The sequence below is a fragment of the Cicer arietinum genome, chromosome 1 (genome assembly GCF_000331145.2).
Source record: "Cicer arietinum cultivar CDC Frontier isolate Library 1 chromosome 1, Cicar.CDCFrontier_v2.0, whole genome shotgun sequence".
NCBI classification, from domain to species: domain Eukaryota; kingdom Viridiplantae; phylum Streptophyta; class Magnoliopsida; order Fabales; family Fabaceae; genus Cicer; species Cicer arietinum.
The window spans coordinates 5092933-5113705 of NC_021160.2; the positions used below are offsets into that span (position 1 = coordinate 5092933).

General features: G+C 30.9%; 4 protein-coding genes across 5 annotated transcripts; 2 read left to right on the top strand and 2 right to left on the bottom strand.

Annotated features, from left to right (window-relative positions):
• The first annotated feature begins 701 nt into the window (after positions 1–701).
• Positions 702–1356, top strand: LOC101490192 (uncharacterized). The gene has a single exon (XM_004486067.3). It carries the CDS (start codon positions 768–770, stop codon positions 1128–1130), a length of 363 nt encoding a protein of 120 aa, XP_004486124.1. The 5' UTR covers positions 702–767; the 3' UTR covers positions 1131–1356.
• A 143-nt stretch (positions 1357–1499) lies between these two features.
• LOC101490515 (probable serine/threonine-protein kinase PBL23) lies at positions 1500–4594 on the bottom strand. The gene is made up of 5 exons (XM_004486068.4): positions 4210–4594; positions 3586–3767; positions 3306–3495; positions 2695–3086; positions 1500–2328 (listed from the first exon to the last, which is right to left on the bottom strand). The coding sequence occupies exons 1-5, from the start codon at positions 4331–4333 to the stop codon at positions 2044–2046; spliced, it is 1173 nt and encodes a 390-aa protein (XP_004486125.1). The 5' UTR covers positions 4334–4594; the 3' UTR covers positions 1500–2043.
• Positions 4595–8343: 3749 nt separating this feature from the next.
• On the bottom strand, positions 8344–11537 carry LOC101490838 (N6-mAMP deaminase). Its single transcript, XM_004486069.4, has 11 exons — positions 11285–11537; positions 11111–11187; positions 10556–10647; positions 10387–10446; positions 10057–10281; positions 9893–9969; positions 9720–9789; positions 9531–9644; positions 9167–9233; positions 8697–8801; positions 8344–8605 (listed from the first exon to the last, which is right to left on the bottom strand). Exons 1-11 carry the CDS (start codon positions 11362–11364, stop codon positions 8481–8483), a joined length of 1092 nt encoding a protein of 363 aa, XP_004486126.1. The 5' UTR covers positions 11365–11537; the 3' UTR covers positions 8344–8480.
• Positions 11538–15406: 3869 nt separating this feature from the next.
• LOC101491160 (RNA pseudouridine synthase 6, chloroplastic) lies at positions 15407–20682 on the top strand. 2 transcript variants are annotated; one of them, XR_001143473.3, is made up of 10 exons: positions 15407–15684; positions 15759–15887; positions 16276–16530; positions 16620–16701; positions 17559–17674; positions 17760–17814; positions 18017–18128; positions 18713–18882; positions 19461–19809; positions 19910–20682. XR_001143473.3 is itself a non-coding variant. In XM_012713472.3 (9 exons), the coding sequence occupies exons 1-9, from the start codon at positions 15458–15460 to the stop codon at positions 19734–19736; spliced, it is 1422 nt and encodes a 473-aa protein (XP_012568926.1). In that variant the 5' UTR covers positions 15407–15457; the 3' UTR covers positions 19737–20682. The 2 variants fall into 2 exon arrangements, 1 of the variants encoding a protein (XP_012568926.1); XM_012713472.3 differs by having other exon boundaries at positions 19461–20682.
• The last annotated feature ends 91 nt before the right edge of the window (positions 20683–20773 follow it).

Below are 20773 nucleotides of genomic sequence, written 5' to 3' on the forward strand. Positions count from 1 at the left end.
TTCCCATAGCCAAAGGCATGACTGGCGGAGAATAACTTTGACATGACATCAAAAAGAAAAGTATAAACCATTGAGCGCCATTCTAATTTCAAATTTGCATTTTTAAGAAACTTTTGATCATTCATTGCTACACATATATGCTAATCAAAATGCATTAATAGCTTAATGTCTCTAAATAGTTGAGTTATACAAAAAAGTGTTTTGCACTAAATTGATATTTAAAAATTATTGAAATTTTTAATGATGATTAATAATATTTTTTTAAATAATAATTTATTATTTTTATAGATAAGATGATAATCTGATTGATATTAATTCACTATCTTAGTAATTAAAATAAAAATGACTATTAATATCTACTTCTAAGAGACATTAAACAATATATAATCGTTATAATTTTATAAATTTTTCAAATATGATTCCTATTCAAATTTTCCCTCAAAATAAATCTAAAAGATAATAACGTAAACATTCTATGCTTGATATATTTTCCAAAGAAAAAAAAAAAAAACAACAAACATTGTGTCAAAAAGTGTAAAGTATTATGATGTGTATAAAACCAACTCATTTCAACTTTTTAAAGTTTCAATTATGGGAAATTCCATGCATTTGCTTTTCATAAAGCATTCGCTGTTTAATAAAGTTTAAACAATAGATGCTCCTCCTAATTGATAATTAAGAGCCATGACCCCAACTTTCTTCAACTAGAAGCCTCATTCCCTATAAAGTGTAGTGCCACATAATTCATTGGCACCAATCCATGTGAAATGGCTGCACCTGTTGCTATAGGCACAAGGGGAACTATTGGATCTCTAGTGAGGAAGGAAATTGAATATTTCACTAAGTTTGAGTTAGAAAGAAGAGGAACAACAATACAGAAACCTCAGCAACACCTTGTGGACATGGACATGGTTTCTAGAAGAAGCTATTCCATCATGTCAAGGCCTAGTTTGTGGTTCTTGCCAACAAACTGGAAGAGAAGGAAGCAAAGAGGTACCAGCACAACAAGTAGGTTCCTCAGCAAAATCTGTTCTGTTACTGATGTAGCTGCTGAAACCAATCAACTGAACAGAATTCCTGGTTACAGCTATAGGATCCTCAAGACTGATATCAACAACTTTCAGCTCTAAGTGAATCTCTTTTTAAGTTTCTTGAGGGACCAAAACTTGAAGGCTTGCAGCATATTCATTTTAATTTTCACATTGTGTTGCCAAACTTAGGCAACTCTTCTGTTTTAATTTTGGGTTCATAATGTTTTTCATTTTCTCTTTCAGATCATGTATTTCAATTTTTATGTGCCTTAGTGTTCTACAGCTTGAGTAAGCAAGATTTTAAATCAAAGCAACTTGTTGGAGATATTGTTGCAGCTATATGTTCTAAGGATTTGATAATAGACTAATGGCAATTGGCATGATAAATGTATTGGAAAAATTCAAGTTTCTTATTGACATTTTTTTGGGTCTTAACCCTTCAGGAAAACTAGTCCTAGCAATCTAAAATTCGGTCAGGAGGTAAGTAAAGTCTAGTCAATAATTATTTCAGCTGGGGTTTGAATTTAGGTTCTCCCTCGAACAATTTAGCATTCACTGGAGCTCATTAACCATTTGAGTTCAACCTCTTGAATAGTTTCATATTGACTAGAGATAGGGTCAGAAAGCAATTTATAAAAGTAATATGAATCAATCATCTTACAAGTAGGCTTTGTTAAATATGAAACAATGTACATTTATTAATCAAATAACAATAACAATGTATTTTGGAATTGGAATTTGAAAATATACATATATATTCTTTGGACATCAGGTTTAGATGTCCAATGATGAAATAGAAACAGAAACTCAGGTGAAACTTTCTTTGGAAAAAAAGAAAAGAAAGAAAGATAAATCAAAGGGATCCTGATTCCAATCCCAAAAGGAAATCACTACAGCCTAACATTTAACAGTAGGACATTTTACACAAACAGAATTACACCCTAAGCACATTTTTTGAGTGCTCTTCAAATTTGTCAGTGAATCCTAGTATGTGTTGACCAAATTGTAGCTACTATGCCCTTTCAGATCCCATTGAATTTGTAGCTCTAAAAGATTCAACATGACCAGCAGTTAATAGAGATTCACCAGCTATGTCTTTTTCTTCAGTTTTGTGTACTGCTAAATGTGCAATAGCTGTTACAACATCTTCCATGGAAGGTCGCGTTTCGGCTTCCTCTTGTAGACACATTGCTGCCACTGCAAGGGCTTGAAATAGTCCCTTCACAGGGAACTTATCTTTAAGCAAAGGATCTGCCATTAGAGTGAACTTGTTTCTGTCCTTAAACAAAGGTTGTGCCTGCCAAATCATAAACAAGGACAACCATGTTCTTAGACTGTATATATAACACTAGATAATTTTGAATCTCATTTCTTACTTAGTAGTATGATAGTATCCACTTCCTATATGGTAGAATTCACATGGATATCACTCAATGATAAAAAGTGTGATAAAAAAGAATACATCAGTGTTTCAAGTATTTCTCTTAATATTAATGCTCCTGAGATGTAAAGTGTGTCTCGTGTCTAACACCGACACAAATGGTTACATTCATTAACTTTCATTTTCTTAAATTATTATTGGTGTCTACGTGTTTGGTGTATGTGTTTCATAGATCAAAATGCTTATTGAAAAGTAAAAAGTAAAAGATATAATGTGACATACCCAAACAATCAAATTTTGTTGTTCACGAGTTCTTGTAGGGTCAATAACTCTCCTACCAGAGATTATTTCCAAAAAAACAACCCCAAAACTATAAATATCTGACTTTGAGGATAGCTGACCAGTAGCAGCATACTCAGGTGCACAATATCCATAAGTCCCCATCACCCTTGTTGAGACCAAGTTCTCACCCTCTCTTGGAGCAATCTTAGCAAGACCAAAATCAGAAAGCTTTGGATTGAAATCTTCATCTAATAGTATATTAGACGATTTAAAATCGCGAAAAATCACCGGTGGATCTGCAGAATTATGCAGATATTCAAGTCCTCTAGCTGCTCCATCAGCTATTTTCATTCTTGTTTCCCAATCCAATGGTTCCTTATCATTACCTATATCTGAAACAAACAAACATACTCATGTCTTAGTTTTAGTGCATGCTATAGATTCTTTTTAGTGAAAATAAAAAGCAATGTTGTCAATCGTGCATAGCGAAAAAATAACAGTTTGTTCAAATTCCGCTATACTACAACAATAGCTATAATTGCTATTTGACAACGCCAATGAAAAACAAGTCTAGGATCAGAATGTTTTTGGCTACAACTACTACTAGTTACCTAGAAGGTGATTTTCCAAACTTCCATTGGCCATGTACTCATAAACCAAAATCCTTTGATCCTCTTCAGCACAATAACCAACAAGCTTCACAAGATTTGGATGATTAACCATGCTTAACATTAAAACCTCAGCAAAAAATTCTCTTGTTCCTTGATTTCCATTTCTGTTCAGTTTCTTCACAGCTACAGTCTGAATATCAAATATTTAACATGAGACTTTGATAAACAATTTATAAAAAAATCAAAACATATTAGTATAAAAAGAGAGAGAGAAACAAACTTGATCAATGCTTTTTATCTGTCCTTTATAAACATTCCCAAATCCACCTTCTCCAACAAGACAATCAGAACTGAAATTATTTGTTGCATCAGCTATTTCTTCATATGTGAATATTTTAACATCATTTTTTGCAGTTCCATATTTTAGTATCTCTTCTGATATTTGTCTATGCCTGCTGCTACCTGCAATTTAATTAACACCACATATATTTAAACTAATTATAAATTAATCCACATTTAAATTTGCATACCCTCTTTTTGTGTACTTGTTTTTTAGAACTCTAAATTCTTAAACATAGATAAAATTAAATTAAAAAAAAAAAGTAAAATGGCTGAAAAACGTGGCCTATTGCACGGGTCTCCCACCAGGTAGAATCAAGTAAATAAAAATAAAAATAATCTCTTATTAAGATTTAATGGTAAGAATAAAAATCCTAAAACAACAGAACAAAAGTGCATTTGTTTATATAAAATGTATAATGAGGAAGGAATTATCATGTAACATTTTTTATTTATTTTTTGTATGCACATGTAATTAACAAATACTACTAGTTTGATAGAATTAAAAAAGACTATTAAATATTGTGTATCTATAAATCTAAAATGAATCATAACACACACACACCTGATTTGAGTGACATAGCAGCTGCTAATGATTTGAATGTTCTTCTTCCTTTTGAAATTTTCCTAGAACATGGTCTATAAGAAGGTGATTCAACTTCGGATTTGCAGCATGGAAAACAACTCATGTTCTCAAACTAAACAAACCTTAATGTTTGTCTAGGAATTTAATTAATCAGCACAAATGTTAATTAGTATCTGTGATTAATAATTAATCTTTGTGATTAATAATTAATCACAGACACAAAAAATTCAGAATCAGAATCAATTTGCAAAAAGAGGAAACAAGAATGATAAAATGTTGTTATTAATTTAACAATTTGAAACTGTGTAACTGAAAAGACATTGAAAAACAGTTTTATATGTGTTTGAGAGGATCTTGTAATTACTTATTTTAGTTTTTGGTATCAAAATGGAATTCTTTTAACATAGTTAACCTTAGCTGGTTAGTAAAAAGGAGCACGCGTTATTTTTTGTGTCTAGTTATTTTTGACAAGGATAACAGGTTGTTTTTACCATAGTTTACGTTTTTTTTTTATTATATATATTATTTTAATTTAATGCTCCGTTGTAGTACTTGTTCTTATAGACTGTATATATAATTTCATTAATTAATTATATGTAAAGTCAACTCATTCTATTCTTGAAACTTTGACCAGAATAGCTATCTATTATTGGGATGTCATGCTGCCAAATGCGCATGTTGAACTGAATATGTGCAATTTTTCATCATTTTGTAACATTTATTTATAAAACAACTTTGTTCTTATAAAAAAAAGTTTTATTAATTAGAAACTTAAAATCAAATAACATATTAAATTATTTTGCAGAATCAATAATTTTTTTTAGTATTTCCTTAAAAAGAAAAAATTAATATTCATAAAAGAAAACATGGTTACCAATATTGTTATTTTGGAACTGTAAAAAAACGTCTAACAAGAAACTTAGAAGAAAAAAATAATATAACTGTAGTAATAAAAATGAGGGGTGTTAATAGATACACCTTTTGAATTTATTTCGATCATGATTAGTTTGGGATCCATTCTAAAGGCCCATCCATTAGGTTGGGCAGTTTGACCAAAATCAGAAACACTTCACTCGCCCATTTACTAAAGATTATTATTTATTCGACCTTCAACATTTAATTATTTGTAATTTTTGGGGTGGAATGAGCATCTTCCAAAAGAGTATAATTACTCACTCACTTATACTACAAGCATTCTTGGAGCAGAGGTTCCGAAACCAACTCAAATCTTAACTCAATGAATACCTTTTTTTTTTCAAATTTTATTTTTTTGATTAAAAATTTTCTATTTTCTATTTTTTTTGCATAAGTCTCCTTATTTGATGATATACACTAATGACAATCATCTTTTTTATTGCACAATTATGTTCAGAAAAATATCTCATTTCTTAGCTGTGGACTTACAGATTCCTATACTACTTATTCGATATAACATTTTAATGTTGAAAGTTGAACTACAATCTAAAATTGCATAAAAATAAAGGAAAAATGATAGTTAATATGTCGTAATATTTATAGTGACATTTATAAAGTTAAACTAACCAGAAAACATACACTAACTTTGTTTGACATGTTCTCAACTCATTAACTCACATATTACATCATATAAGATCATAAATAACTATACTATTATAAGTTGGGGAGTTTGGAAACACAAGTGCAATAACTAGTCAAATGTCTCCAAAACCACAAGAGACTTTGACATCATCTCCACCCAAAATCTTAAGGCATTAGATATATGACTCACCTCTTTTATATATCTAACGTTTAGTTCAATCTTAGTCAATGTGAGACTTAACCACTCATATTTAAATTCAATAATATATATATGACTTTTTTTATCGACTAAGTTACAATACAAAATTGTCTTGCAGACTAAGTTATTCTCTTTCATATCAGATGATACCATCTACATAACCCTATTTATAAAGAAATAAGTCTTCACACACATTCTGAACGTAATCAATTAATATCTTAATTAATTAAGTCAATGGCAAAACTTAACTGTTTGCGTTTTATGCTTTTGTAAATTAAACTGTCCATCAATATAATCTTATTTTCCGCATCTCTAATTGTTCATCAATGCAAAAACATTTGCATCGTCATTTCTCTCCCCATAACCATCTATATTTTAATTTGATGGAAATCTCAAGAATCCAATAAAAAAGTAGGAAATGAAATTTTTTATCAAGAAAAATAACGTAGCAAAATAGTTACTCATCTCTCCCTATATTACAATTCTTAATAAAACTCGCATTAAGAGAAAATTATAAATAAATATAAATAAATAAAAACTATATTAATTAATGAGAGAATTATTAGAGAGTTGTTATTAAATTATAATTACATAAATAAATACATTAGGACTTATATAATAAATGATTACAATTAACTAATTTAAGTAACTAATTAATTTGTCTAACTAACTAGTATAATTAATATTGTATCCGATACAAATACTTAAGTAAGTGGCTATATAGTCCTTTATCTTAGTTTACTCTTTGTTATAGTCATTTTGGTTGTTCTTCACATTCAGCCATTAACTAATAGTCGACTTTCCATGACTAAATTATTCATTTATTCGGTAATTTAATTATTATTCAACCGATACCCAAGTATTTTTACTCTATTCGTAACTTAATTAATTTTTGTTGTGAGCAAAGTGATATAAGAAAAGCATATAGTTAGATTAGGTAAAGTTAAGTACTGGTAAGGGGAAGATCAAGGTAATGAGGAGGGCCCTCTATTGGGCTCTACAAGCACCTCTAAAAGCACATGTCTCAATTAATAAATTATCAAATATTTATTTTTTTATTTTTATTTTGAAATTAGAAGAGATAACAAATATCACTTTAATTAACCAAGATTCTATATTTGATAAACGTCCAATCTAATCATATCTATATAAGTTGAACTAACATATCAACCTATAAAACAAAAACATTACCCATCAATGTAACAAAATCAATAGGCAGACAACTAACCCATATTTTATCGAAGGATTAAGTTGTATAGTTTTTCCAATAACCCATCAAATTAAAACAAAATAACCACAAAATATAGAACACATGCACAAATGGATCAAATAAGTAAGAAGTAATAATAGAGTTCTTTTTAGGGTTTTCTTCTCTCTTAAACTTCAATCGAAGAAAAAGGAGTCTGACAACAACCTAAAATCAAAATTATTTTGTTTTAGCTTTTTTAGCTCGATTCTTCAACATAACAATTTTAAAAACAAAACGAATCAAATATCGATTCATTGAATCCAATCCTAATTTTAATTACCTTCGTAAAGATATAGTAAACTGACAATAAATTCAAGTGCCCCTTATTAATATCGAATATACTATTTTTTTAACACAATATTAAATATTACAATTACAATGGAATTGTCAAAATCGTAATAACTCACCTCAATTTTGTGATTCCCACAACAAAATCAAACATAGATTTTTAGTAGGAAAAATAGGGTCCTTATGCTAGATATTTGTCATAGAATATTGGTTCTTTCCCCATTGAAAGGGATGGAACATGGAAGAATGATTCTTTCATTAATATTGAAGCAGCTAGGTACCTACCAGCACGTGTAACCCATGCATATATTGCCCAGATTTTTTGTTTGTTGGTACAAACTACAATATTGTTAGCCAAGGAATTAATTAAATACAAACCTGGACTAAGAACAAAACAAAAATGTCCAACCATTGAGAAAACCACCATCACTCTTTATTAGTACAAAATTATACGTTGAAGAACTATAGTATTTTCGGAATATAAATTCTGTACCACTTAAATTTGTTCTAAATAAGCTTCTGGAACGATAAATAAGTACAAAAAAGTGTGGACCTTAACTTACTGAAATCGGGATTTTTTTAGAAAATTTGGAGGTATTAATAATAAATAGCTGACCCTTTTTATGGCAAATATACAAAATCATACGCAACATTTAATATTGATTTTTTCTGCCCTTCCACTATGTCAAGAGTTGTATTTGAATTCACATATGGTGCTTGATTTGCAATGTTCAAATAACACTACTCATATCAATTTGACTCAACCAAATCCTCAATCACTTTTTTTATGTGACATCTTGTAAAATTAAAAGTGCAAATATTGTTAACATTAATTATAATATTTTCTATTAAAAATAAAGCTATAATAACATGTGTCCAATTGTCGATTATTGTAATACTTGACACATAGTCATCAATATGAACTAAACAAAAATATTTTCTTAGATGGAATTCTACTTATACTTCCATATTGTTTGCTACTGAATTGAAAAAAATTCTTAAATCATTCTTCACTCCATTATCTGCAAATATATATTCCACAGCATTTCTTGATAGTTCAAGCATTTCCCACCTTCCAAGCCCTATAGAGAAAAGGAACAAACACATGCATTTAATAAAACTTATTCAATTAGCTTGAATTTAACTATCTCCAAGAGTAAAAAGAAAATCTACCAAATGAATTTGCAGCAAGTTTGTATTCCTTGGAGAGCCTTGTTGAGAATACACCTGTGTCATCAGTACATAGGACTAAAGGATGTTTTGCTTTATACAAACAAGCTGCATCAGCAAGAACAATATTGTGTTAGTAAAAGTCTAATTTTTTTAGTATTTTATCATAGGTTTTTTATAATGGAGGTAATCATATATGAGACGCGCCAGACACTAAATATAGATACTTCTCATAACCAAAATTCGAACTTTAGTTTATTACGTTATGGGAGTCTGACTCCTTCTCTTAGACTCAACCACCGTTGGTGGTAAAAGTCTATTTACAACTATATGAAATGACATAAAAAAATATTGTCCACAACCTATAATCATTTTATAGCGTACAACATGTTTTGTGCAGCTAAACAAACAGTGCTTTCATTGATTCTATATTCATGATCATCAAAACTCCAACCATAAGCAAAAACACCTACCAAAATGGTGAACTTCTATAGATGCTACAGAGAATGTCCTAATGTTTGATGTCAAACAAATTTCAACCTGAAAATAGTGAAGATGAAACAAAATAATATGTAAGTCAGCCGGCTATAAATTGTATAATGATCCATTAAACCGTTCAAACTTAGCAATGATAAGAGTTAATTAAAGTACTAACACAACAACTAATATACCAACATTTGTCTATAAAAAATAAAATTCACTTTAAATTTGACAGAAAATATTTTAAGAGTACACATAACCTTTTATTTGAATCTCCTTTTTCACATTTCCTCACAAGTTATGACTTACTTCCAATACCTTACATAAATTAATGAAAGGGGATTGCAAAAGTCTAACCGGAATCTTAGAAGACTTCAACTTTATCCAATGCTCATCCTCAAAGAAACAAGCATGTCCAATCCTTTGGGGATGAAATTCAAGCATGTTTTTTATCTCCTTCGAATTACGTATCTAAAAACACTAAGCCGGAACAATAAACCAGTCAGGATAACTCAAATAACAGGTAAGTTCTAAAGAATAACGCACCTCTCCACAATGAAGCGTTACAGAAAGACCTTGTTCTCGAGCGAATTTCAGTGCTGGTAAATATGTAGTCCTACAAAAAAATTAACAAACAATATTGTGCATAAGCATCAATTTTCAAAATATAAATATAAATGCAATTCAATAAACTTTAGTACTAGATCAGATTGATTTACCATTCACCAGTTTTTGGATTTCCAGAGAGATCAATTCCAACTACACCTAAATGTCTCATTTCAAGTGCAAGTTTGACCTGCATCAAATAAACATCATATTCAAAGCAAGCATCAATAACCAAACAAACTTAAGTTTTCAAATTACTAGCACATTTTTAGCTTACAGTTTCCATAGCTGCTTCTGTTGTCTCTCTGCGGTCGATGCTTAAGATAAGCCTAACAATGATTATTTTTCTAGAATTTTCATTGGTAATGATAGGAAGATTGGAAAGAGATGTAGAATCTTGAGTGTTTGGAATGAAATCAACATCAACTGAGCTAACTGATCTCAGACCTTCCATTACAGCATCAACATAAGAGCGTTTGCTCATTCCTATCGAATCATTTCTCTGAATGAACACAATCAAACATTTTTTCTTAATTAAATCAACTATCAATTCAATTCAATGGATATAAGAACACAGCGAATTACAAAACAATTTCTTTTTGGTTACCTTTGGAGTAGTCCTCAATTCCAAATAGACAACATTATCTGATGCAAAATCCTCAATGACCTGATTTTAGCTATTATCATGATTACTTACTATAGTACAAATGAAATTGCAACAATTTGGCACAATAACAAAAATTATTCATATAGTAAACAAACAAGGGATTTATTACCTCTTTTGTAATCCTTGTAACAGTATTATGATCAGTAATGACATTGTGAATTAGATCAAACAGTTGGAATACTTCTGTCAGTGAAAGATCATCTGCATTAATAAATCCACAAATAAGATCAGATTAGGACCTACTTGATATAAAAAGAAAAGAAAGTAACTGAATAGTTATATCATGTTTTTGTAGGAATATACTAAAGCAACCCCACAGATGTTCCAAAAATAATGAAATTATAATTCATGTATGATTCTTTCTGTGACTCTGCTTAAACTAATAAAATATTATGTTTTTTCTCTTTCCACTGTCCTGATGAATTTTGTTAGCAAAAGCAAACACAAAACACAAAACACAGAACACAAAGGCCTACACATATGTGAAATAATAAAACTTCACCATAAATTCCAAAATAAATTATAAAAATAAAGGTATTGAATGGAAGTGTAAACAAAAACACAGAAAGGAGAGTGGCATGTTAGCAATGATTAATTTATTTTCATGTTTTTTTACCGACAATTAATCAAACAGGAGAATAAAACAAAGAAACACATAACATACGTTTCATGATAACATGTTCCACTTGAGAGATATTGACGGCACCCTTTTGATTTTCAGTCAAAGCCTTGGCAAGTTCTCTGTGAATAAAACATATATATTTATATATATATATTTGAATAATGATAAAATTGATATAATAAAGAAATGAAGGAGTGATGAGAATTAGATAGATACAAGAGTGTAGTGAGTCTGATGGATCCATTGAGATGAGCATGCAGTTCAATCTTTGGCATTGACACACACCACTCTTCCATTTTCTCTGCCTCTGCTCCTTACTTGTTGTTATTATATTGTTGACTAAAACAAACAACACAATGAATTTTTTTGTTTTTCTGTTCGCTTGCTCGTTTGTCTATATAAGTCAGACATACATTTTCACGGATATTTAAATCACTAAATCCAATTTCTATTGTTTAATGAACACATTCAATTTATTTTAATTCAATAAATCACAATAACTATACTGTTTTAACTTAGTAGTATATGTTGCTTTATTGCTAGTAGTATATTCAACCAAAAGATTCTATTTACCACACGTACACGTGTTAGCAACACCTTTTAAAATAAAAGTAAATTTAATAAATATTGTGTGTAAAATAATAATACTCTTTACAAGCAATATTCCTTAAATGAGGGTTAGTGGTAATGGAAGAATATTAGATTAAATTGGTAATATTAAAAGACATAAAGATAAAAAAAATATTGAAAAAAGTGGAGACAAGCAGACAAGTATAAAGAAGAAAACGTGTTGGTTAGATATTGTAAACCCCACAGCTGTCGTTGAAAAGAGCATAGAGAAAAGAACATAAGTCTGAGTCAGAAATGAACTAGCATATTTTCCTCTTAACTTTCAAGGAACGACTTGTGGATGTGAATGTGATCTTATTGTTTGAATAAAGAAATGAGATATTGCCAATACTGCAAACTCCCCCAACTGCACTAAAGTCATATACATAATCCATCATACATTGCATCTTATTTTCCATATCATACATGTGCCTCTGTCTCTCTAGTTTTTACAATTCTAAAGGATTTCACAATACCATGTGTCCCCCCTCCCGTATTCATACCAAATTATCCCACGTAATCCCTTTGCTCCATTCAATTTTACCAACTTTTTCTTCTTCTTCTTCTTCTTCTTCTTCTTTTCCAGTGTCCAATTAGTTTAGCTTTATGTGTATTATCCACACTGTCGCCTAATTATCATATATGAAAAACAATTATTATATAAAATTAGGCTAATGATGTGATGGGAACGAATTCAGCTGAGTCTATGTCATACAGCTGACAAGACCCTTTAGTTTCGATGGAGGTTATTGTTTCAGTTAGACTCAAAAATCTCACATGATTTATCGATGCACATTTATAATCTATTTTCACACTTTTTAATTTATCGATGCACATTTATAATTAAAAACTCAATCAATATCTGAAAGATGTAGTAGTATAAATTTAAAGTCGAAATGATCACAAGTTGATATAGGATTACTTCTTTATCTATTTACTCATTTACATATCAGGATATTAATAAAATTTGAAGAGAGAACATTTTAGATAAGAATGACAATTAGACCCATATTCAATGGGTATTTGCAAAAAAATTGAAGAGAGAACATTTTAGATAAGGATGACAATTAGACCCATACTCAATGGGTATTTGCAAATAAAGGGTAAAAATCCGCATAATGGATATTGGTACAAGGACGGATAATTACCTGCAAAATTAGTCGTATGGGTATTATATACCCACCCCGCCCTGCACCCATACTTATATAAATGTATTATTTATTTATTATATTAGTGTTTGGTGTAATTAATTATTTTCTTTTATGTTTTAACATCTATTAATATCATTAGACCACTACAATATTTATAATTGAAAGATAAATGTTTGCAATCTTTTTAAGAATTTGATTATGATGAATATGTAAGTAATTGTGACTTTATAATTAAAAGTTATGTCGAATTAATCATGACTTCTTATCAATTATTTTTACATATCTAGAATAATATTGTCGTAGAACTTGCAACTTCATAAAATATTATTATGGATATTTGAATGTGTATTGCAATGAGTGTTCATTTAAAATTATTGAGTTAGAAAATATTTTGGTTTATAATACTTTATGATTGGATTTAAAATATTTGAATAATTTTTAAATTTAATCACAACAATATCATTTACTTATCGATCTATTTTAGTTAAAACGTGAGTAATGGATATGAGTACATGCACTTAGATATCTAGAGAGTAAGGACACATGTATTAAAATTGATATCCAATAGGGTACAGACACATATATGAATATTTTTTAAATCGCAGATATAGGAACGAGTACTATAGTACTCTACTCAAACCCTACCTATTGTCTTCCCTAATTTCACATTGCTTTTTTTTTAGACAAAATCAAACATTATATAAAATATGCAGCTGATGCAATCTTAATTGGAATCCAGTACATGTACACTAGAGAAACCCTCAATCAGCTTTATACCCATCAAAAGAGACAATATACGAGTGATTTGCTTCATTGGTATGCGCATCACAATATGTTACTCCATGTGCTGTCTAATTTTGTGCTCAAGAGACCATAGGTGCTCAACATTTTGTTTATTTTTGCGGTAAACAATCAAATAGTATCTTAAAATTACTGTAAGGTGGTTAATTTAGATTCAAATTTATAAAATATTAAATTATTCTTTTAAATTGTAACGTATCTTAAAATACTCTTTTAAATTTTTAATATTTAAATAAAATACTCCTTAAAATAGATTAAAAAAATAACATTTCAACGAATTTTAAATAATTTAAATTAATAATTTGCTATTAGATAATTTGATTAAGACTTTAGATATTGAAAATAATATTTTAACGAATTACATAGACAGTAAAATATTTAAGGTATTTTAAATTTGAAGTTTGAAATTTTTGGATTGGATTGAGACAAAGGATGATCTCACAAATTGATCACAAAATCGTCTAAACGAAATTTGAGACACTGCATGTGATGTCATAGGCGTAGATACATTTTATTTTTTATGACAAGCATATCTAAATTTTCTTTTTTTAATGAAACCTCCTTTAACCCGCTTATGTTACTTCCTAGTTAGCTTACCCTATAAATAACTAAAACAAGTTGGGACCATTCCCAAACAATGCGTAACAGCTATAATATAGATGGTGCATGGTGCCTTATACGTTAGAAAAACAACTGTGTATCTTGGACTAAATCTTTGAGTGGTCATGTAAGTAATAGTTCAATCAATATCAATATATCATATAGAATATAAAGTTTATTGGTTTGCTTCCACAATTGCATTCTACTTGACGACAAAAAAAAACAACTGCATTCTACTTCTACGTACTAACTTTAGTTTTTAAATATTTTGTATTTTTTATTTCTTTTTATGCGGCTTTGTAGATTTGTAGTTATTTCACAAATTTATTGAAATATTCGTACTTCAAGATCTGTGTAATATTGACAATCAAATCATTTATTGGATTTGTATAGTTTTAAGTTGATTTATTTGTCGATTTGATCTAAACGAATACCGCAACAAGATAAAAAATCAAACAACGTTAAACAAAAACGACCAATAAAGCAACAACGCATCAAATAATAAAATCACAAAAAAACACAAAAATTATAAGTAAAAACCACTTATATTTAGATAAAAAGAGAGTAAAAACGATAAAAGGTGAATGATTTATAGTTAAAAATGACTCTAAGCCACAACTCTTTGATGGTCGAGGAAGATGAAAGAGACAAGAAATTATTATTTTTAAAGAATCAATGACACATATCTAACAATCATTGAGTTTAAAGAGAAGATATTGGTCCATTATGTTATATGATAAAATATATAATTCAGTGTATGAAACTTGATTTAGTTGATAAGGACTTGATTTATATTCTACAATATTAATATTAATGTGAGTTCAATTTCCACTTTAGTTGCAAGAATTTCGCTGGTAGGTACTTTGTTAGTCCCTTTGTCAAACATTTTTTAATATTAAGATTATGACAAATAAACATATAATATCAATGATTAAACTTAATTTTTTTAAAATATAAAAATATAAACTTAAAAATATAAAAGACCGTAAAAGAAATACGTTTAGTGTTTAATAAATATTTCTACCATTAGAATTAGAAGTCCCCAACTCCACAAAAAAATAAAGAGATGAATCTAATCTAGTAAGGTTGCCAAAAGAAACAGGCCCAACATAGTTTAGTTGTTAAACAGGCCCGAGAATGAAGCCCAGTAATGGGTCTACAATTTTTTTAAAAAAAAAATCCACCTCAACCGGATAAGTGAAGGAGTAACTAGGAACCAAAAGAGAAAATGGCTTCGGTAGCGGTGGCGTCAATATTGTTCGCCGGTAGCTGCCGTAGCCTCGCCGTTCCATCAACGGCACGCGCACTTCACATATCACTTAACAAACACCTCAACAAGCACGCCTTTGGATGGAGTTGCAGGAGTTCACACAACAGTAGCGCCGCACTCGCCGGTGAAACTGAATCCTCAACAACCGACACCGGAAACTTAACCGCAGCCTCTTCTTCCAATAGGTACCTTCACTATCACTTCATATTCATCGCTTCCCCGTTTTTTGCTTCACACTGAAACTTGCTTTTTCTTTAAGCTACCCGAAGTATAATCGATTGCTTCCATGTCCAACACACAAAATTCCACCACGAATTGAACACATAGTTGTTTCAGAAGGAGGTCCTGTTTTAGAATACATTTGCAAAGCTTTGGATCTTCCACCTTTGTAAGTGCAACGTTCTTCATTATCCGCATATCATATACTACTCTGTCTCTATATATAAGACTCATTGATCAAATCACGAGAATGAAGAAAGTTAACAGTAATATTCAATTCATTGACAATTGATATTGTTTTTATGGTGTCATGAGAGAAAATTAGTTATTGTCGTCATTATAACATTTATTTTTTATTGCAGAAAAAGATGCAAATTATTTAGGGGTATGTAATTAATGCCGTTGGAAATTCAAGGAGGGACTTATAAAAAGTAAAAAAAAAAAAGTTTCTCAAGAGGGTCTTATATTTAGTGACGGAGGTAGTACAACTTATGATGTTCCTGTGTCAACTTCACAAAAAGTTGGATATTTTTAACCCTAAGTTTTATATTGTGAAGGTTTGTTGCAGATCTGATTAAATTCGGAGCTGTGTATTTCGCTCTTGTTTGTCCGAAGCCCCCTCCTACTGCTACTGCAGAGGAAATTAGAGTTTTCAAAAAAGCAACGGAGCCATTGGTTCTGCGAAAAAGAGCTTCAATCAAAGGAAAAACTATAAGAGAAGCACAGAAAACTTTCCTTGTAACTGATGTGGATCAATTTGTTGAACCAGGAACTTATTTGCGAGTGCATGTGCACCCTAAGCGTTTTCCTAGGTACATTACAATGTTGTTTGGAATTGAAATTTTGGTATTATAAAAGCATGATGTGATGATAATGTTTTACGTTTTAATTCCCTTTTTAGGTGCTATGAGATTGACTGGAGATCCAGGATTATAGCTGTGGAGGAATCATATGTAATTTTGGATAAACCTGCTGGTACTTCAGTATGTAATCAATCCTTTAGTATGAACTCAAAAAGCTATTATAGGATTCTTATAGAATTGTTATTAAAATTTGGATTGTAGACAACATTGCTAAGTTTTTTAATTTTCATATGCAATGGCCATGTTCTACATCAAGTGAGTGAAAATTGTTATCTGAAATCTGAATTCGGCTAATTGGTTATTATAATGCACTCTAGGTAACAGATTTCGTAAATACCAGTCTATGTATTTCAATATCTTCCCTCCCTATCCTTTTTGGTTTTGCTGTAACTTCAGCATAATTGTCATTGGGTTGTGTCTAAATTAAGATTAGGTAGATCAGTTCAGTGAGTTGGTTATACATGGATAAAATTGGATTTAAAAAATTGAAAATTAGGTTATATATGTAGAGTTAATGGTTAGCAAATAGCAGAGAAGAAGGATGGATATGTAGTAAGTTGAAGTTCTATTTATCTTTGCTAACTGCTGAGTGAAGAGTAGTACCTATGAGAATATCCTAGTTTGATGGGTTCTAGCGGAAATTCAAGCGTGTAGGAATGATGGAAAGGATGTTCAGTGCTTCTTCGAGGTCCATTAACTTGAAGTCCTTATCAAGCAATAATGGGATTGTAAAACACTGTTAAGTAAAAATGTAACAATCTCAAGAATGATGTTTAGAGGCTTGATGCTCAGTAGGTGGAGAAAAGTTTTTAGCCGTGAAAATTTTGAACGAGATATAGCATTTGATTTCTAATTCGGAGTGCCAGGAATTTAAGATTCTATATGACTTGTGTTGAAATTTATTGATGTGTCTACATTATTAATTAGTTGATTGCCTAAAGTTTATGTGCAATGTTTTCTTTTCTAATTTTGGTTAGGTAGGTGGCACTACCGGCAACACTGAAGAAAGTTGTGCAAACTTTGCAACTCGTGCCTTGGAATTGACAACCCCTTTGATGACTACCCATCAGATTGATAACTGCACAGAAGGCTGGTAATGCATTTAGGTTAAAATAAATTAATGCTGCTTGTCATTCTGGCTGTGATAGATAATGTAATAGAGTGTTGTTTATGTGCAGTGTAGTATTGGCTAGGAATAAAGAGTATTGCTCTGTCTTTCATGGCAAAATCCGGGTAACTCTTATGTCATTCCATAGCTTATACTAGAACAATCTTCTACAGTTCTACTTATACAAGGCATGAGCTGTTTGATCTCTGTCATGAGACGGGACTCTATTCTTTGACAGACTTCATTTTGCTCCACGTGAATGTGCAAATTCATTTTATCTGATATTATGTTGTTCATAGGTTATTGAACATTGATTATTTTTTTCAGGAGAAAAAAGTGAAGAAGATATATCTTGCTCTTGCAGCTTCTCCTTTACCAACTGGAATCATTAAGCACTACATGCGTCCTATTAACATGGCTCCTCGACTTATTTCTGAAGGTAAACTACACAAATTGGAATGCACAGCAAAGATTGTTTGAGAACCTTGAAATGAAATAGTGAAGTAGTAAATAAGTGTACCTTTGATGATTATGTATTATACACAACTTCCACGAGAGAAGCCAACTCCATGCCTCGTGGTATTAGTGGCATAGAAGCATAACTTGTGACATTAGCTTTGCCTCTGCCTGATATTCAAATATTCCACTCCCTGAAAAGAATAAAAGGAAAGAGTTACAATAGAAGAAGAGTGATGCGCTTGGGAGTGATATTTAGTTTTATACTACATGAAGGAAATTGTGATATCATAAAGTTTTAACCATAAGATTTAGTTAGGTCCATTACACAAGATGGAAATTAGCTACCAAATCAACATTACTTTTTATATCTTCTTTGATTGAGTAAAATTTGAATAAGTGTGCACCCAACCTAGCGTACTACAGCAACATGATGTGTCATTGGGCAAAGGTATTTCCATTGTAAAGTTAAATTTTAAAACATTTGTTTGCTCTGCAGAGTTGGTAAAGGTTTCCAGATAAGGGTCTTGTATTGTGGATTCAACCTCGTAAATTTATTGAGTGCAGATTTTAACAAAGGATGGCATATTTGTCAACTCGAGGTCTTGGAATGCATAAAGATTCCCTGGCCCACTACTGTTGTTCAAGAAAAATATTGTGTTGAAGACTGCGGGTGGCCTTCTCAAGATTACGCATACGAATGTAAAATCAACCTTCTTACTGGTCGAACTCATCAGGTCTGTTAAATGTATTATTTGTATTTTTCTTTTGTTGATTCTTAACACATTACAACAAGTATGAATGATCAATTCAAAAAATAATGCAAACATAGTTCATAGATAACTCTTATCCTCAGGTGAGCTGAAAAGTGTTTTATTGCCTACTTTTTTTCTGTGTGTTTGTGTCTCATGCCTTCTTGAGCTGCCTTTGCTAGTGAAGGAATCGGGCAGCTGCTACAAATCATCGTTGGACAGACAAACCTATTGTTCTATTACTATAGCAATTGTCGGATCTAATATTAGGCTATATTCGTGTTTACTATCAAGAAGTGTTTCAATTTTAAAATATCTCCCCCCTCCATTCCTTTTCTGAAAGTTTATATCTTCTTCTATGGTATCAACCAAATGGATGTTCAGATCTTATATGGTATCAACCATTCAGCGCTCTTTTAAAGGTTTTTTTTTTTGAAAGCTGTTTCAAAGGTTAAATCTATGATCAATGAACAGAGAAAATTTCCTTATTTCTTTTATCTGATTATCTTTTAGTAAGACAAAACTACAGTTTATACTTATATAGTGACTTCAATTTTTTGCAGATTCGAGCTCAATTTGCAGCTTGTAAGGCACCATTAATTGGTGATTCTATGTATATGCCAGCTGCAATTGCAGAGATGATGAATCCTGGACTTAATCCATTTGGAAAATACAAGAAAGATTTCACTAGTGAAAGTGAAAAAGAAACGGCTGTTATAAATTGGATTGCACAACATGGAAAAGAACCTAGTGTTGCAATTGGCCTTCAAGCTTGTCAAATTTCGTGGGACGATGGTGAACACATATATGAAGCTGGTTCACCTTGGTGGAGGTGTTAAAATGCTGGAAGTGTGCTTGAGTTGAGGACATGGCTCAAGTCTGAAGTTACATTTTATTTTGCCTCACTTTTGAGTGAGTATCACCATCATTCAAGTTGAAAACAGGATGATTCATTCAGTGTTACAATTGATTTGTGTGTGCCTGAAAAATAAAGACATGTTTTTGCATGCAGATATTCAATAGGGGGAAGAGTTGTCATGTATCATTATATGTTGGTTTCCCCTTTTGCAGTAATAGTGCAAAACTTCCCTAAGGTGGTTGAGGAATGCAGTGAGGTTATAGCGTTGTGCTGGTTTGAAAAGAGAAACCCAACCAGAAAGGGAAAAAGAAGGAGCTTCATGGGAGGATGGCGTGTGCTGTCACATACTACCGTTTAGCCTTGAACATCCTATTATATTATAATCAACTATAAATTGGTTGCCAGAGGATAGATCATTCTTTAGTCAATACCTCTTGCTGCAAATGTAGATCTTATTTGGATATTGAGGAATTGAGAAAATGTCAAAATATTGGAAACTTAGCAAATTACTCACACTGCTATTAATGCATTGAGATCTTGTCAACCCCAAATTGTTTGTTCGACTTTTCCTGTCCAAATCTTATGGAAATATCCTTATGTCCTTGTTCATTTGAAATGAAATGAGAGGATTAGAGAATAAGGCGCAGAGTTATAACTATTGTTTAGGGCAAGTGTTGGGCGTAACTATAAGTGCCTCCAAAATGATTGGGTTATGCGAGATATGCAATTGGACTAAATTTTGTTTGAATTTCCAATTTGGTAATCTAGAAGTTATTTATTTCTATTTTGTTGACATTGGTATTGGAGTTTTGAGTGATAGACTATGTATGCTGAATTTGAATGAGATGTTTGTATCTCTGTTGTAAGGCGTAAACGCGACAAACTGATTCCTCCGTTTGTCACTACATGTCGTTAATTTTTTGTTCCTTTTTACATGTCGTTTTTGATAGTTTAAGATTACACTTTGTCCAATTTACCCTTGGCTGCCATTCATTATAATTCAGATTTTCTATAAAG